This window comes from Oreochromis aureus, unplaced genomic scaffold, assembly GCF_013358895.1.
Source record: "Oreochromis aureus strain Israel breed Guangdong unplaced genomic scaffold, ZZ_aureus HiC_scaffold_25, whole genome shotgun sequence".
Classification (NCBI taxonomy): Eukaryota; Metazoa; Chordata; class Actinopteri; order Cichliformes; family Cichlidae; genus Oreochromis; species Oreochromis aureus.
In genome coordinates this window covers 53,850-71,293 of record NW_024108816.1, presented here as the reverse complement: position 1 = coordinate 71,293, position 17,444 = coordinate 53,850, and the positions used below count along the sequence as shown (strand labels likewise).

At 43.5% G+C, this 17,444-nt stretch overlaps 4 protein-coding genes across 4 annotated transcripts; all 4 read left to right on the top strand.

Annotated features, from left to right (window-relative positions):
- Positions 1-10,632: 10,632 nt before the first annotated feature.
- Positions 10,633-11,469, top strand: LOC120436868 (mucin-2-like; the record flags this gene model as incomplete). Its single annotated transcript, XM_039607715.1, has 1 exon — positions 10,633-11,469. A coding segment is annotated over one exon (837 nt), but the record flags the coding sequence as incomplete, so codon positions are not given.
- Positions 11,470-11,973: 504 nt separating this feature from the next.
- LOC120436855 (mucin-2-like) lies at positions 11,974-12,948 on the top strand (the record flags this gene model as incomplete). The annotated part of the gene is made up of 2 exons (XM_039607702.1): positions 11,974-12,353; positions 12,426-12,948. Coding segments are annotated over 2 exons (903 nt in total), but the record flags the coding sequence as incomplete, so codon positions are not given.
- A 189-nt stretch (positions 12,949-13,137) lies between these two features.
- On the top strand, positions 13,138-14,547 carry LOC120436851 (mucin-5AC-like; the record flags this gene model as incomplete). Its single annotated transcript, XM_039607697.1, has 1 exon — positions 13,138-14,547. A coding segment is annotated over one exon (1,410 nt), but the record flags the coding sequence as incomplete, so codon positions are not given.
- Positions 14,548-15,561: 1,014 nt separating this feature from the next.
- On the top strand, positions 15,562-16,407 carry LOC120436856 (mucin-2-like; the record flags this gene model as incomplete). Its single annotated transcript, XM_039607703.1, has 1 exon — positions 15,562-16,407. A coding segment is annotated over one exon (846 nt), but the record flags the coding sequence as incomplete, so codon positions are not given.
- Between the last annotated feature and the right edge of the window lie 1,037 nt (positions 16,408-17,444).

Genomic DNA, 17,444 nt, shown 5'->3' with positions numbered 1-17,444 from the left:
CAGGTTTGCTATCACACTGGTCAATTACTTCAGCAAATGGCCAGAAGTAGCCCTTACTTTATCAGCTACTACAGACACTGTTATTAGGTTCTTGTCTTCAGTCTTTGCAAGGGAGGGAAACCCTTGTGAGCTTACGACAGATAATGGACCACAATTCACTTCATCTGCCTTTGCTGATTTCCTGAAGGAAAGGGGCATCAAGCACATTAGAACAAGTGTGTACCACCCTCAAGCAAACGGGTGTGTTGAAAGATTTAACAGAGTACTGAAGGACTGTGTTCAAGCTGCACAGGTGTCCCAGAAGCCGTGGAAGCCCGCCGTAACGGAGATTCTACAGAATTACCGTGCTACAGCTCATGCAACAACTGGAGCAGCTCCATTTCAGCTTCTCAGAGGGAGACCAATGAGAACAAAGCTAAATGTCCTGCCATTTCCCAAAGACACAGGACAGTATGACCAAATCAGGGCCAGAGTCTTTCACCAGCAGCACAGGAGTAAACACTACACTGATGCTAAGAAGGGGGCAAAATCCCCCAGCTTGTGGTCGGTGACAGGGTGCAGATACGTAAACCTTTCCGAGTGGGGAAGGGAGAGAGACAGTTCACTGATCCACTGTCAGTGCAGCAACAGACTGGACTGAGCACCTTCAACATGAGTGATGGAAAGAGATGGAATGCAGCCCGTCTCTCACTCTGCCGAGCAGAGAATGCTGAGCCGTTGCAGGCTGGTAAAGAGGTTGAAAACAACACAAGAGAAACTCCTAAAAGACCTTCTGTTCCTAACAGACCGAGACAGTTACCAGCTTGGATCAAGGATTATGTAACGAAATAATTTAAAAAAAAAAAAAAAAAAGTGGGAAAATATCACGCTTGAGCTGTTGGATGGTAATGTTAAGTTCCATACTGCTAGTTCTGAGGTCCAAGTATAATAGATGATTGATTTACTATGATTTATTTTGTGAAGTTTTTCGTGACTTAAGGTTGTTAAGTTACTACAGTAACCTTAACTAGTATTCATTCATAAGTAAGTATTCATTATAAAGGACGATTTAGGCACCATGACAAGATGGGTATTTTAAGTTCACAGGTATAGTTCAAACACCAGAAGTGTTATAAGTTAAATAGGTTCAGCAAGCAGTATTAAAATGCTGTCTGGTTGCAAACATGTTGATGGTTTGGAGGAAGTAATTACTGAAGTTAACTCAGAAAGATCGATTTGAGAAAAAGACTTTAAATTAATATCAATGGTACTCAAAGTAGCTGTAGATAATATTACATCTGTGAGATGATTATTGGTCATTTTTTCTCTAATGATTAAATATCTATTTGTGAAGAAGTTCATGAAGTCATTACTAGTTAACGTTAAAGGGATGGTTGGCTCAACAGAGCTCTGGCTTTTTGTCAGCCTGGCTACAGTGCTGAAGAGAAACCTAGGGTTGTTCTTATTTTCTTCAATCAATGATGAATAGTAAGATGTTCTGGCTTTGCGGAGGGCCTTCATATAAAGCAACAAACTATTTCTCCAGGCTAAATGATGATCTTCTAAATTTGTGACACGCCATTTCCTCTCTAGTTTACGAGTTATCTGCTTTAGGCTATGTGTTTGAGAATTATAGAGTCAAGTACTTCTGATTTGAGGCCTTATTTTTAACAGGAGCTACAGTATCCAGTGTCATACGTAGTGGGGAGGCAAAATTATTAACAGGATAATCTCTGTTGGAGGAGTGTTCAGGCAGCTGCTCTGCTCTGTGTTGGTACAGGGCACTGAGGATGATAACAGTGGGTGGATTATATTCTTAAACTTAGTTACAGCACTTTCAGAAAGACATCTACTGTGATGAGGTCTACTCCCCACTGCTGTATAATCAATTATTGTAAATTTAAATGTTATCAGGAAATGATCAGACAAGAGAGGGCTTTCAGGAAACACTGTTAAATGTTCAGTTTCTATGCCATATGTTAAAACAAGATCTAGAGTGTGATTAAAGTGGTGGGTGGGTTCTTTTACATTTTGAGAGAAGCCAATTGAGTCTAATAACAGATTAAATGCGATGTTGAGGCTGTCATTTTTAGCATCTACATGGATGTTAAAATCACCCACAATAATTATTTTATCTGAGCTGAGCACTAAATCAGATAATAAGTCTGAGAAATCAGAGAGAAACTCTGTGTAAGGCCCAGGTAGTGGACGATAGATAATCACGAATAAGACTGGTTTTTGTGTTTTGCAGCTAGGGTAGATAAGGCTAACCATCAGGCTTTCAAATGAATTAAAAGTCTGTCTTGGTCTTTGGTTGACTAATAGGCTGGTTTGGAAAATTGCTGCCCCCCCTCAGCCTCTGCTTTGAGGTTTCTGATAGTTAGAATGACTCAGAATGATTTGATTCATTTAAACTAACATAATCATCCTGCTGCAACCTGGTTGCATGATGTTTCCTCCAGAAACTTTCCAAATTATCTATAAAGCCCACATTGTTTTTTGGACACCACTCAGACAGCCAGCAATTTAAGGAGAACATGCGGCTAAACATGTCACTCCTGGTCCAATTGGGGAGGGGACCAGAGAAAACTACAGAGTCCGACATTGTTTTGGCAAAGTTACACACCGATTCAATATTGAGTTTAGTGACCTGCAATTGATGTAACCGGGTGTCATTACTGCCGACGTGAATTATAATTTTACTGAATTTACGTTTACTCTTAGCCATCACTTTTAAATTTTCCTCAGTGTCGCCTGCTCTGGCCCCTGGAAGACAATTGACTTTGGTTGCTGGTGTCTCTAGCTTCACGTCTCAAAACTAAATCGCCAATTACCAGAGTTTGATCCTCGGCAGGTATGTTACCAAGAGGGGAAAAACGGTTAGACACATGAACAGTTTGGTGGTGTACCTGGGGCTTCTGTATAAGACTATCTTTCCTTCTCACCGTCACCCAGCCATCCTCTTTCCAATGCTGCTCGAGGCCTGCCGGGTGACAGCTAGCAGGGCCTACGCTACCTTCGGCTGCACCGGTGTTCTGGAATCCATCCTACCTGACAAACTATCCTACCCATTGTTTCTGCGCATGCACACAACACGAAATTAAGTGGCAAACCATCCTACCTTTGTGAATATTAGCTAGAAAAATACAGGTAAAATTAAGTGCCATATCGTCCTACCTTTGTTAATCTGAGCTAGAAGCATACTTTAACAGCTAAACTTCAGTAGCGAATCATCCTACCTTTGTGAATATGAGCTAGAAACATACTTTAACAGCTAAAATTAAGTGCCAAACCATGCTATCTTTGTGAATGTTACCTACAAGCATACTTTAACGGGTAAAATGAAGTGGCAAACCTTCCTGGCTATATGAATATGAGCTACAAGCATACTCTGCTGGGCAAAGTTAAGTGGCAAATCATGATACCTACTTAAATTTTTGCTGGAATTACTCTATCACAGGAGAAATGTGCATAAACTACTTAAGGTAGGAGGTTTGGCCAAAGTAGGATGGTTTGTCAGAACACCGGCTACAAGAGCCTGACTAGCTACGGGTGTATCAGGGGTGCGAAGCCGAGTCTCCAATTCGGTCATCCTGGCCTCCAGAGCTGCAAATAGGCTTCATTTATTACAAGTATCATTACTGCTAGAGGCCGAGGAGTAACTAAATATCTAACACAATGAGCAGGAAAGTGCAGGAGGGACAGGTAAAGAGGCCATGCTGGCGAGCCAGCTACAAGCTAAGCTAAGTTAGTGAAACAGTAAAGATACAGTGAGTGAATACTTTGGCTATAAATTAGCGAGTGAGTACACAGAGAGTGTGCTTCGATGAAGCACGCGAAGGTTATATTATTTAAAAAGAAGTTATCTAAAAGTTTTTAATTAAACTGCTATGCAGATAAGCTACTCAAAAACACTGTCACTAACCGATCCGTACCGGAAACCTGATCGGTACCACGCATGCGCAAATCCTACGTCACTTCCTCTCTTTGCCAACATTGCAACAGTGATGTATTTGAATGACACAGTTAGCACCCAGTTAGCTCCTAGCATTTCTCAACAGCTATGCCTCCTTTTCGACTGCCCGGGACATTTAAACAATGGATAATCTGTATACAAAGAAATTCAAGCTTTTCTCCTCAACAGAGAGCATCTCCCGATTGAACAACAGCGCTGTAAAATAAGAAGAATGGCGCCTAATTACAGACTTAATAATACTGACTTATTAATATGTCATGTGAAGATTCATCAGCCAGATTAAGTGTTTACTGACAATTGACAGTGGTAGCGGACATCATCATCACTATTCCAACAATCCTCTCCACACAGACAAGCATAAACACACTCGACTATCAATAAATCAAATTTAACATGCATTTGTAATGACGTTAGTTCATTTTACAATAGGGTTCATTCGCTCAGTCAGCAGGTGGCGGTATCCTCATACATTGGGGAGTAAACTGTCATTAAATGAATCAGAAGAAGAAGAAAACATCTGCTAATGCGCGGTACAGATCGGGTAGACCCGATTTGTATGATCCGACTTTGCACATGCGCAGGAAGGATCGGGGAGTCCTGATCAGTAACAATCTTTTTATTTTTTGTTTTTGTCTACATTATATTGAAATGCTTCATTACTGCAAACAATTTAAAAGATACTTATTATTCTTAACATCTTAAGAGATACTCTGACCCATAACTATTGTAAAATGCTTTGACCGGAAGTAGACACCTTTCGCATATGCGTGGTACCGATCGGGTTTCCGGTACGGATCGGGTAGTGACAAACACCACAGTGTGTTTGAGCAGGAACAGGAAGTGATACTCTACCGCAGAGATAGCGAACACCAAGTGACAGCGCCACCCAAAGGTCCAAGCAGGCCAGTATTCTACCTTTATTATTATTATCATTATTATTATTAGTAGTAGTAGTAGTAGTAGTAGTAGTAGTAGTAGTAATTTGTTTATATTTTTTTTTCATTTTGAGTTATTACAATAAGAACAGAAAGGACCAGGTGACAGGACAGAGATAGAAAGAGAGGTTTGGAAGACAGTTAACAAAAGGAGAGGGAAAGAAATAGAGGAGAAGAGGGACAAAGAGAGAAAAGACACTGAAAATCTCCTTGATCACCTGCTGAGAGAAAAAAAAACAAGCAGAAAGAACAAACTTCATTAAATACTAAGGCCATTAATCAAGAACATAATTATTTCTGGCAGGTCTGGAAGACAGACTCAGCTGAAGTCCTACCAGATCACCTGATCTTGGCGTTGGCCAGCATCCATTCAGATGTTTTCAGTCCTATTGATACAAACACACTTGAAACATTTGTGAAACAATAGGAGATTCCAAAGAGGTCACTCAATTTGAGCATGGTACAGTAATAGGATACCAAGTCAGTTTGTGAAATTTCTTCTTTCCTAGAACTCACAAATGGGAAGCAAACCTGTATAAGTTTTCTAAGGAAACTGCAGCTTTGAAAGGCATGCAAGGTATACAGGGTACCTCTCTATGAAGAGTACATAGAAAATACACAGTAAAAATGTTTGTAACATGCCATGATAGAAGATTTTATCCATATAATAATATTTAATCCAGATAACCCTGCAAATCTAATGTCCAGATTTTCATGCACTTCCTTGCTTTCTCAACAAGCTGTGCATAAACTGTGAATAAACTGTGCACTGCATAAACTGTGAACTGTGCATAAGCTACCCAAAATATCTGAGTGTCACTCCTGCTAGTTAATTTTGTTGCAGTTTAAAGTTTGCTATACTCTGAATATATGATGGGTCAATTTAACGCTAATGCTTAGCCATATTCAGGCTAGGTCCTCAATAAAAGACACAGGTAAAACAAATGAATTTCTTCCTTTAAAAAAATATTAAATAAGCCACTATCTCAAAATTATTGTCTGACTGACACAATTTCCAAAGAAGAGGTGTGACCTATACATTCCTAAGCTGTTACTCTTTGGTGTTGCAACAGTTCATCACTGTTTTATAGACTGCATTTGTTCTTAAAGAACTATGGTGAAAGAACTATGCTATTTGTATGATGCCCCTATCCCTAGATCACATTTGCACTACAAAGCTTGTTCAACATGTTCCAAACCACATTTTCTCTTAACCTGAAGGCGTGATGGAGAGGTATTTGCTGAAAATTCTGGTTTGACAAACTCACCTGCAAATATCAAATCTAATTATACTTCTCTTCTAAAATGTTTTCTCTTAAAAGCAGAATTTAAAAGAGGAACTGGAGATGATGAAAGTTCAACAAAAGATTCACAGTTTTTTTTAGATGAGGAATTGTTGCTATGTTTTATGAAGGTAATGCTAAAGCTGCAGCCAGCTTAATGACTCAATAAGCAAGCTGCGAGCTAAGTTGTTGTAATGATGGAGAAAATACATAAATAGCATGTTAAGCTGGACCAATATTCTTGAAATCTTTTTCTTGTATCTTTGTTTGTTTATTCTTATTTTGAACTCTTCGGCAGAACTGTAATTTGAAAGTATGAGAAAGCATTTACATATGAATACATCACCATTCCCCATTGTTGGACATCTGCAGAAAGTGCATAGTTGAAAACAACAGGAAAGATCTTGCTAAAATTATCAAATTGGAGCCTTGATGTAAAACACATAAGCAGCTATTTTCACTTTCATTTCAGTAATTCTGTTGGTTCTCAATGCCAGATTCCTTTGCATTTCTTTGAACTCTCAGAAATCTCCTTGCAAAGTCTCCTTGTCTTGGCTTAGAAAAAATGTATAAACAAAATGAAACAAATAACATCAAAGTGTTTAAACAATAATTCAGAGCGTTTTGTCCTTTCTATGCAGTAAACAGAGAGGGGATATTAAATGAATAAAATCAGTGTAATCGAAAATGTATTATTGAGCCACTTTTAAAACAAATTGTTCTAACAAAGTGGTAAAAGCACTTTTAGAATGTCAATATAAAGTACTTCCTACTGATACATGTCATGTTTCAATTATGAGATATTATAATTTCATATTAAATCATTTTGATTTAATGAGTTTGCAATCACTTGGAAAAGTATCAGGAAATTTAGCTTTGATTCTGAGTTACAATATATCACTATAAAGTTCTCTGTTGTGTGGTAAATAACTTGAGAGACTCACACTCTATAAAGATGTCCATTTACTTTGATCATATATCTCTTTCATTTCTTACAACTTCTTTTCACCATACTAGAATTCTGTATTTGGTCTGTCAGTATATCTTTGAGTCACTCTTGAGAAACAAAAAGAAGGGAGAGGCAATGTTATATTAAGCCAAGAAACGTGGCTTGACGAACTTGTGAATCCTGTGATATGACATTGTTCATTCTAAAGGTGCAACAACCTCATTTCTTACTTACGTCATTAGCCCTAATTCTGCTGAAATATATAAGGACGAAAGGTGTTTTGACAGGAACATAAGGTGAAAGATTTACCAAAGCAAAGAGGTGAACTGCACCATTTTAAAATAAAAAGAAACTGAAGACATCTACAGATAAAAAACAGGAATTAATACATTTCCATTTGATTCCAGTTTTGGTAAGTACAATGGAACATATTTTCTGTAGTGTAAATCTGATTTTTTTTTTTTTTTTTTGTATTATGACTTATAAAACTAATGATGTTTGTACCAATACGATTTTTTTTTAAATAGTCATAATTTATCATTTCATTTTAAAGCATAATAATATTAATTACACTTAAAATTCCACTTACTAAATTTTTTAACTTAGTAACATAATGGCAGATTTTTGTGTGTGTGTGCGTGTTTGTGTATGTGTTGTAGATAGGGATGGGAATTGATAAGAATTTAGGAATTCCAATATTGATATCACTTCTTGAGCTTATTGTAATGCAAGTCTAAAAGGAACCTATAAGCAGAATAAATAGGCAAGCAATTCCAAGGAATTGAATTAATGGAAACCAGTTTGCTGCAAGAACCAGTCCTTCATCCCTAGTTGTGGAGATGAGGAACCAAGTGCACACTCACAGCCAGGCAGCATTGAGCAACAAATGAGCTGTTTATTAGGTTTATTGTGATACAGCCAAAATGGCAAAAATGCTAAAATCCAGATAAAGTGATAACTAAAGGGGGAAGACAGACACACAAATTAATACAACAGACATGACACAGGAAGCAGGGGAACACTCAGGGAAGAACTTAACAAGGTTACATATTCTAAGAGAATGAATACATGAAATAATATAAAGTTGCAAAACCCTGGGCCCTCATATAAGAATTAAATAAACAACACAAGTCCAGAAACTCAATTGCAGAGTAAAAACAACCAGACCATAAAACAAACCTTGACATATGTTTCTTTTACAGATTTAACTGGTTGAACAATGGGTGTTCTACTGATGATATCAGTTTCCTTGCTTCTAGCAGGTAAGCTAAGTGATGCTAAACTTACTGTTGACGCAAAATCAATAAACTGCAGTAGCACTGGAAAGTATAACCTCAAGAATAATTGCTATAGACAATATGTAGACTGTATTAAAGTTGTGTGTTATAGTAGTTTAATGGTTAAGCATTTTTTTATTTTGAGTGCAGTAACTAAATCTAGTTGATTTGTACCTAGTAATGCAAGGTGGAGCCAAATTTCCCCAGTTTTTTAATACCTACAAGTTGTGGGTTCAGTGAACACTCTGAGTGCATGTCTGGTAAAAGTGTTTCTTAAAAAAAACCAAAAAACAATTTCTCTCTGATTCTTCTCCTCTTGACTCAGCATTTGGTTATCCTCACAGTCAATGGAATAGCACACATGCATCATTCCATTTAAAATCATTCAGTTCTGAAAAAGGTCCTCAAAACATTAAGGCACATGATTGAGGCTGTGTTAATAACTACAACTAAATTTGTGACACTTTTAGCAATATCATTTAAAAAAATGACTGTATTAAAAAAATATTCACACAGAAGGAATAACAGGTAAAGGTTGTGTCAAAATGTGGCTAACAGTGAGACCTTTATTTGCCATAATTAATTTTGGCCAAACATTTACACAGCATGGTTATAAGTTTACCTAGGCTGCACAGTTAAAGTTTCACTATTTGAACTATGACATATCTCATGACACTGATGCTTGTAGTTGGTTATAGAAAAAATGTGCTAAACAAAAGCTATATTTCACTAGCTGGACCCACGTTCTCATTTTAGGCTTGACAGCGTTTTTAGTAGATAAAGATGAATGGCTTAAACATGAATTGAGGTGTGGTTTGGGGAAGGGCTTGGAGAGGACTGGTGGCAGCTCCCGGGCCTGAGAAATCCCCATGTACTAATGAGAAGTGAAGAAGTGAAAAAAGTGAAAGAACTGAAAAAGGGGAAGGAGGGTGGGGCACAAAAACAAGAACGAACAGCTTGTACGACAGGGGGATCATATGTAGATAAGAACGAGAAGGGATATGTCTGGAGGCGTGGTCCTGCTCCTAAAATTTAGATAATTTAAACTCAAATTAACTTCAGACATTGACATTTGTGGTGAGTAATAAATGTAAAAGTTTTGCATGCCTTTCATGTTCCACTATTCTAAATGTTCTTCTTTACCTATGAAACTGAGACAAACTGCTGTGTCCTGTGTATATTGAGGTAATAGTTATAGAATGAAAGTATATTGTTGTACAGTTCATTTAATATACAGAACTAAATTCTTATTCTTTAACATTGCTATTCTATCAGCTTGTCAAGAATGAAAGACAGACACAATCTAGGCACATAAAGGATTCAGCGTCAAATATACACATAATCCATTTTTCAACCACTGAAACGCTTGTGCATTTAATCACAACATAAGACACAAGACAACAATTCAACAAAAACAAAACTTAACAGGAAAATAAAAAATATCCCAAAACTGACCAAAAAAGCAAGACAAAAAGAGGAGTATAAATACTGGTGGATAAGATGATTTCAGACACACAAAGAATGCAAACAATTAAATAGCAAAAACAAATAACAAACAAATACAATCCATTATCTACTTATTTTAACTTAAAAAGTGATAAATCCAAAGCAATTAACTACCTACCTAGGGAAACAAAAAAGGAAAAAAAAAAAATGTTTTATAAGAATAACTCCAGTCAACTACAGCATTATGCAGAAACAATCCATATGTCCCAATCAGTGCAACTTGGAAGTCCCGTTGCATTCCAACACACGACTTTGGTTCATATGATCACAAAAGAAATCAAACGCCTCCTAATACAGATGACCTGATTAATAGAAAATAGTCGAGAAAATGGATTAAACTGAACATAGACAGGGAAATATATGTGTGTGCAACACAGAGGAAGAATTTACTTGGACAAATGCTAAATAAATATATCAAACGTCTGGAAAAGAAATATAATGTTTTGACAATTGGGGATTGAGGGATGCAAAAAATGTGTGCAAAACTACTAGAATAAATATAACATATTGCAAAACCACAACAGCTACTACAGCAACCCCGGCTGCAGCGCCAAGAACCATGAAACCTAAACCAAAAACCATGACTGCAGCTCCAACAACAGCAACCATCGCAACAAAAACCACGACTGCAGCTCCAACAACCATAACACCCGCTCCAACAACCACGAGTGCAGCTCCAACAACCATAACAGCCCCACCAACACCCACGACTGCAGCACAAACAACCACAACAGCATCACCAACAACCACATCAGCGTCAGCAACCACCACAACAGCAGCACCAACAACCACAACAGCCGAGGCAACAACCACGACTGCATCTCCCACAACCACAACACCGACTCCAACAACCACAACAGCAACAACCACAACAGCGGCACCAACAACCACGACTGCATCTCCAACAACCACAACAGCCGCACCAACATCCACTACTGCATCTCCCACAACCACAACAGCGGCACCAACCACCACAACAGCAGCACCACCAACCACAACAGCCGAGGCAACAACCACGACTGCATCTCCAACAACCACAACACCGGCTCCAACAACCACAACAGCGGCACCAACAACCACAACAGCAGCACAAACAACCACAACAGCATCTCCAACAACCACAACACCGACTCCAACAACCACAACAGCGGCACCAACAACCACAACAGCAGCACAAACAACCACAACAGCATCACCAACAACCACAACAGCCGCACCAACATCCACTACTGCATCTCCCACAACCACAACAGCGGCACCAACAACCACAACAGCAGCACAAAAAACCACAACAGCCGAGGCAACAACCACGACTGCATCTCCAACAACCACAACAGCGGCTCCAACAACCACAACAGCGGCACCAACAACCACAACAGCAGCACAAACAACCACAACAGCATCTCCAACAACCACAACACCGACTCCAACAACCACAACAGCGGCACCAACAACCACAACAGCAGCACAAACAACCACAACAGCATCACCAACAACCACAACAGCCGCACCAACATCCACTACTGCATCTCCCACAACCACAACAGCGGCACCAACAACCACAACAGCAGCACAAAAAACCACAACAGCATCACCAACAACCACAACAGCCGCACCAACATCCACTACTGCATCTCCCACAACCACAACAGCGGCACCAACCGCCACAACAGCAGCACCAACAACCACAACAGCCGAGGCAAAAACCACGACTGCATCTCCAACAACCACAACACCGGCTCCAACAACCACAACAGCAACAACCACAACAGCAACAGCAACAACCACAACAGCCGCACCAACGACCACAGCTGCAGCTCCAACAACCACAACACCGGCTCCAACAACCACAACAGCAACAACCACAACAGCCGCACCAACAACCACGACTGCATCTCCAACAACCACAACAGCCGCACCAACATCCACTACTGCATCTCCCACAACCACAACAGCGGCACCAACAACCACAACAGCTGCACCAACGACGACGATTTCAGCTCCAACAACGACAACAGCAGCACAAACAACCACGACTGCAGTTCCAACAACCACAACAGCCGCAGCAACAACCACGACTGCAGCTCCAACAACAACAACACCGACTCCAACAACCACAACAGCAACAACCACAACAGCCGCACCAACAACCACGACTGCATCTCCAACAACAACAACAGCCGCACCAACATCCACTACTGCATCTCCCACAATCACAACAGCGGCACCAACAACCACAACAGCTGAGGCAACAACCACGACTGCAGCTCCAACAACAACAACACCGACTCCAACAACCACAACAGCAACAACCACAACAGCCGCACCAACAACCACGACTGCAGCTCCAACAACCACAACAGCCGCACCAACATCCACTACTGCATCTCCCACAACCACAACAGCGGCACCAACAACCACAACAGCAGCACAAACAACCACAACAGCATCACCAACAACCACGACTGCAGCTCCAACAACCACAACATCCGGAACAACATCCACTACTGCATCTCCCACAACAACAATAGCGGCACCAACAACCACAACAGCATCACCAACAACCACATCAGCGTCAGCAAGCACCACAACAGCAGCACCAACAACCACAACAGCCGAGGCAACAACCACAACTGCATCTCCCACAACCACAACAGCGGCACCAACAACCACAACAGCAGCACAAACAACCACAACAGCATCACCAACAACCACAACAGCCGAAGCAACAGCCACGACTGCATCTCCAACAACCACAACACCGACTCCAACAACCACAACAGCAACAACCACAACAGCCGCACCAACAACCACGACTGCAGCTCCAACAACCACAACACCAACAGCAACAACCACGACTGCAGCTCCAACAACAACAACACCAACTCCAACAACCACAACAGCAACAGCAACAACCACGACTGCAGCTCCAACAACAACAACAGCGGCACCAACCACCACAACAGCAGCACCAACAACCACAACAGCCGAGGCAACAAAAACGACTGCATCTCACACAACCACAACAGCGGCACCAACCACCACAACAGCGGCACCAACCACCACAAAAGCAGCACCAACAACCACAACAGCCGAGGCAACAACCACGACTGCATCTCCAACAACCACAACACCGGCTCCAACAACCACAACAGCAGCACAAACAACCACAACAGCATCACCAACAACGACAACAGCCGAGGCAACAACCACGACTGCATCTCCAACAACCACAACACCGAATCCAACAACCACAACAGCAACAACCACAACAGCCGCACCAACAACCATGACTGCAGCTCCAACAACCACAACAGCCGCAACAACATCCACTACTGCATCTCCCACAACCACAACAGCGGCACCAACAACCACAACAGCAGCACAAACAACCACAACAGCATCACCAACAACCACATCAGCGTCAGCAACCACCACAACAGCAGCACCAACAACCACAGCTGCAGCTCCAACAACCACAACACCGGCTCAAACAACCACAACAGCAACAACCACAACAGCCGCACCAACGATGATGATTGCAGCTCCAACAACGACAACAGCAGCAACAACAACCACGACTGCAGTTCCAACAACCACAACAGCCGCAGCAACAACCACGACTGCATCTCCAACAACCACAACAGCCGCACCAACATCCACAACAGCCGAGGCAACAACCACGACTGCAGCTCCAACAACAACAACACCGACTCCAACAACCACAACAACAACCACAACAGCCGCAACAACATCCACTACTGCATCTCCCACAACCACAACAGCGGCACCAACAACCACAACAGCAGCACAAACAACCACAACAGCAACAACCACAACAGCCGAGGCAACAACCACGACTGCATCTCCAACAACCACAACACCGACTCCAACAACCACAACAGCAACAACCACAACAGCCGCACCAACAACTACAACTGCAGCTTCAACAACAACAACACCGACTCCAACAACCACAACAGCAACAGCAACAACCACGACTGCAGCTCCAACAACCACAACACCCACAGCAAAAACTACAACTGCAGCTCCAATAACAACAACACCGACTCCAACAACCACATCCGCGTCAGCAACCACCACAACAGCAGCACCAACAACCACAACAGCCGAGGCAACAACCACAACTGCATCTCCCACAACCACAACAGCGGCACCAACAACCACAACAGCAGCACAAACAACCACAACAGCATCACCAACAACCACAACAGCCGAGGCAACAGCCACGACTGCATCTCCAACAACCACAACACCGACTCCAACAACCACAACAGCAACAACCACAACAGCCGCACCAACAACCACGACTGCAGCTCCAACAACCACAACACCCACAGCAAAAACTACAACTGCAGCTCCAATAACAACAACACCGACTCCAACAACCACAACAGCAACAGCAACCACCACAACAGCAGCACCAACAACCACAACAGCCGAGGCAACAACCACAACTGCATCTCCCACAACCACAACAGCGGCACCAACAACCACAACAGCCGAGGCAACAACCACGACTGCATCTCCAACAACCACAACACCGGCTCCAACAACCACAACAGCGGCACCAACAACCACAACAGCAGCACAAACAACCACAACAGCATCAACAACAACCACAACAGCCGAGGCAACAACCATGACTGCAGCTCCAACAACCACAACAGCCGCAATAACATCCACTACTGCATCTCCCACAACCACAACAGCGGCACCAAAAACCACAACAGCAGCACAAACAACCACAACAGCATCACCAACAACCACAACAGCCGCACCAACATCCACTACTGCATCTCCCACAACCACAACAGCGGCACCAACCGCCACAACAGCAGCACCAACAACCACAACAGCCGAGGCAAAAACCACGACTGCATCTCCAACAACCACAACACCGGCTCCAACAACCACAACAGCAACAACCACAACAGCAACAGCAACAACCACAACAGCCGCACCAACGACCACAACACCGACTCCAACAACCACAACAGCAACAACCACAACAGCCGCACCAACATCCACTACTGCATCTCCCACAACCACAACAGCGGCACCAACGATGATGATTGCAGCTCCAACAACGACAACAGCAGCAACAGCAACCACGACTGCAGTTCCAACAACCACAACAGCGGCACCAACAACCACAACAGCAGCACCAACAACCACAACAGCCGAGGCAACAACCACAGCACTGACTCCAACAACCACAACAGCAACAACCACAACAGCCGCACCAACAACCACGACTGCAGCTCCAACAACAACAACACCGACTCCAACAACCACAACAGCAACAACCACAACAGCCGCACCAACATCCACTACTGCATCTCCCACAACCACAACAGCGGCACCAACAACCACAACAGCAGCACAAACAACCACAACAGCATCACCAACAACCACATCAGCGTCAGCAACCACCACAACAGCAGCACCAACCACCACAGCTGCAGCTCCAACAACCACAACACCGGCTCCAACAACCACAACAGCAACAACCACAACAGCCGCACCAACGATGATGATTGCAGCTCCAACAACGACAACAGCAGCAACAACAACCACGACTGCAGTTCCAACAACCACAACAGCAACAACCAGAACAGCCGCACCAACAACCACAACAGCCGAGGCAACAACCACGACTGCAGCTACAACAACAACAACACCGACTCCAACAACCACAACAGCAACAACCACAACAGCCGCACCAACAACCACGACTGCAGCTCCAACAACCACAACAGCCGCACCAACATCCACAACAGCCGAGGCAACAACCACGACTGCAGCTCCAACAACAACAACACCGACTCCAACATCCACAACACCAACAACCACAACAGCCGCACCAACAACCACGACTGCAGCTCCAACAACCACAACAGCTGCAACAACATCCACTACTGCATCTCCCACAACCACAACAGCGGCACCAACAACCACAACAGCAGCACAAACAACCACAACAGCAACAACCACAACAGCCGCACCAACAACCACGACTGCAGCTCCAACAACCACAACAGCCACAGCAACAACTACAACTGCAGCTCCAACAACAACAACACCGACTCCAACAACCACAACAGCAACAGCAACAAGCACGACTGCAGCTCCAACAACAACAACAGCCGCACCAACACCCACGACTGCATCTCAAACTACCACAACAGCCGCACCAACATCGACTACTGCATCTCCCACAACCACAACAGCGGCACCAACCACCACAACAGCCGAGGCAACAACCATGACTGCATCTCCAACAACCACAACACCGGGTCCAACAACCACAACAGCAGCACAAACAACCACAACAGCATCACCAACAACCACAACAGCCGAGGCAACAACCACGACTGCATCTCCAACAACCACAACACCGACTCCAACAACCACAACAGCAACAACCACAACAGCCGCACCAACAACCACGACTGCAGCTCCAACAACCACAACAGCCACACCAACATCCACTACTGCATCTCCCACAACCACAACAGCGGCATCAAACACCACAACAGCAGCACCAACAACCACAACAGCCGAGGCAACAACCACGACTGCATCTCCAACAACCACAACACCGGCTCCAACAACCACAACAGCAACAACCACAAAAGCAACAGCAACAACCACAACAGCCGCACCAACGACCACAACTGCAGCTCCAACAACCACAACACCGCTCCAACAACCACAACAGCAACAACCACAACAGCAACAACCACAACAGCGGCACCAACCACCACAACAGCAGCACCAACAACCACAACAGCCGAGGCAACAACCACGACTGCATCTCCCACAACCACAACAGCGGCACCAACAACCACAACAGCTGCACCAACAACCACGACTGCATCTCCCACAACCACAACAGCGGCACCAACAACCACAACAGCCGCACCAACAACCACGACTGCATCTCCAACAACCACAACAGCCGCACCAACATCCACTACTGCATCTCCCACAACCACAACAGCGGCACCAACAACCACAACAGCTGCACCAACGATTTCACGATTTCAGCTCCAACAACGACAACAGCAGCACAAACAACCACGACTGCAGTTCCAACAACCACAACAGCCGCAGCAACAACCACAACTGCAGCTCCAACAACAACAACACCGACTCCAACAACCACAACAGCAACAACCAGAACAGCCGCACCAACAACCACGACTGCATCTCCAACAACAACAACAGCCGCACCAACATCCACTACTGCATCTCCCACAATCACAACAGCGGCACCAACAACCACAACAGCTGAGGCAACAACCACGACTGCAGCTCCAACAACAACAACACCGACTCCAACAACCACAACAGCAACAACCACAACAGCCGCACCAACAACCACGACTGCAGCTCCAACAACCACAACAGCCACACCAACATCCACTACTGCATCTCCCACAACCACAACAGCGGCATCAAACACCACAACAGCAGCACCAACAACCACAACAGCCGAGGCAACAACCACGA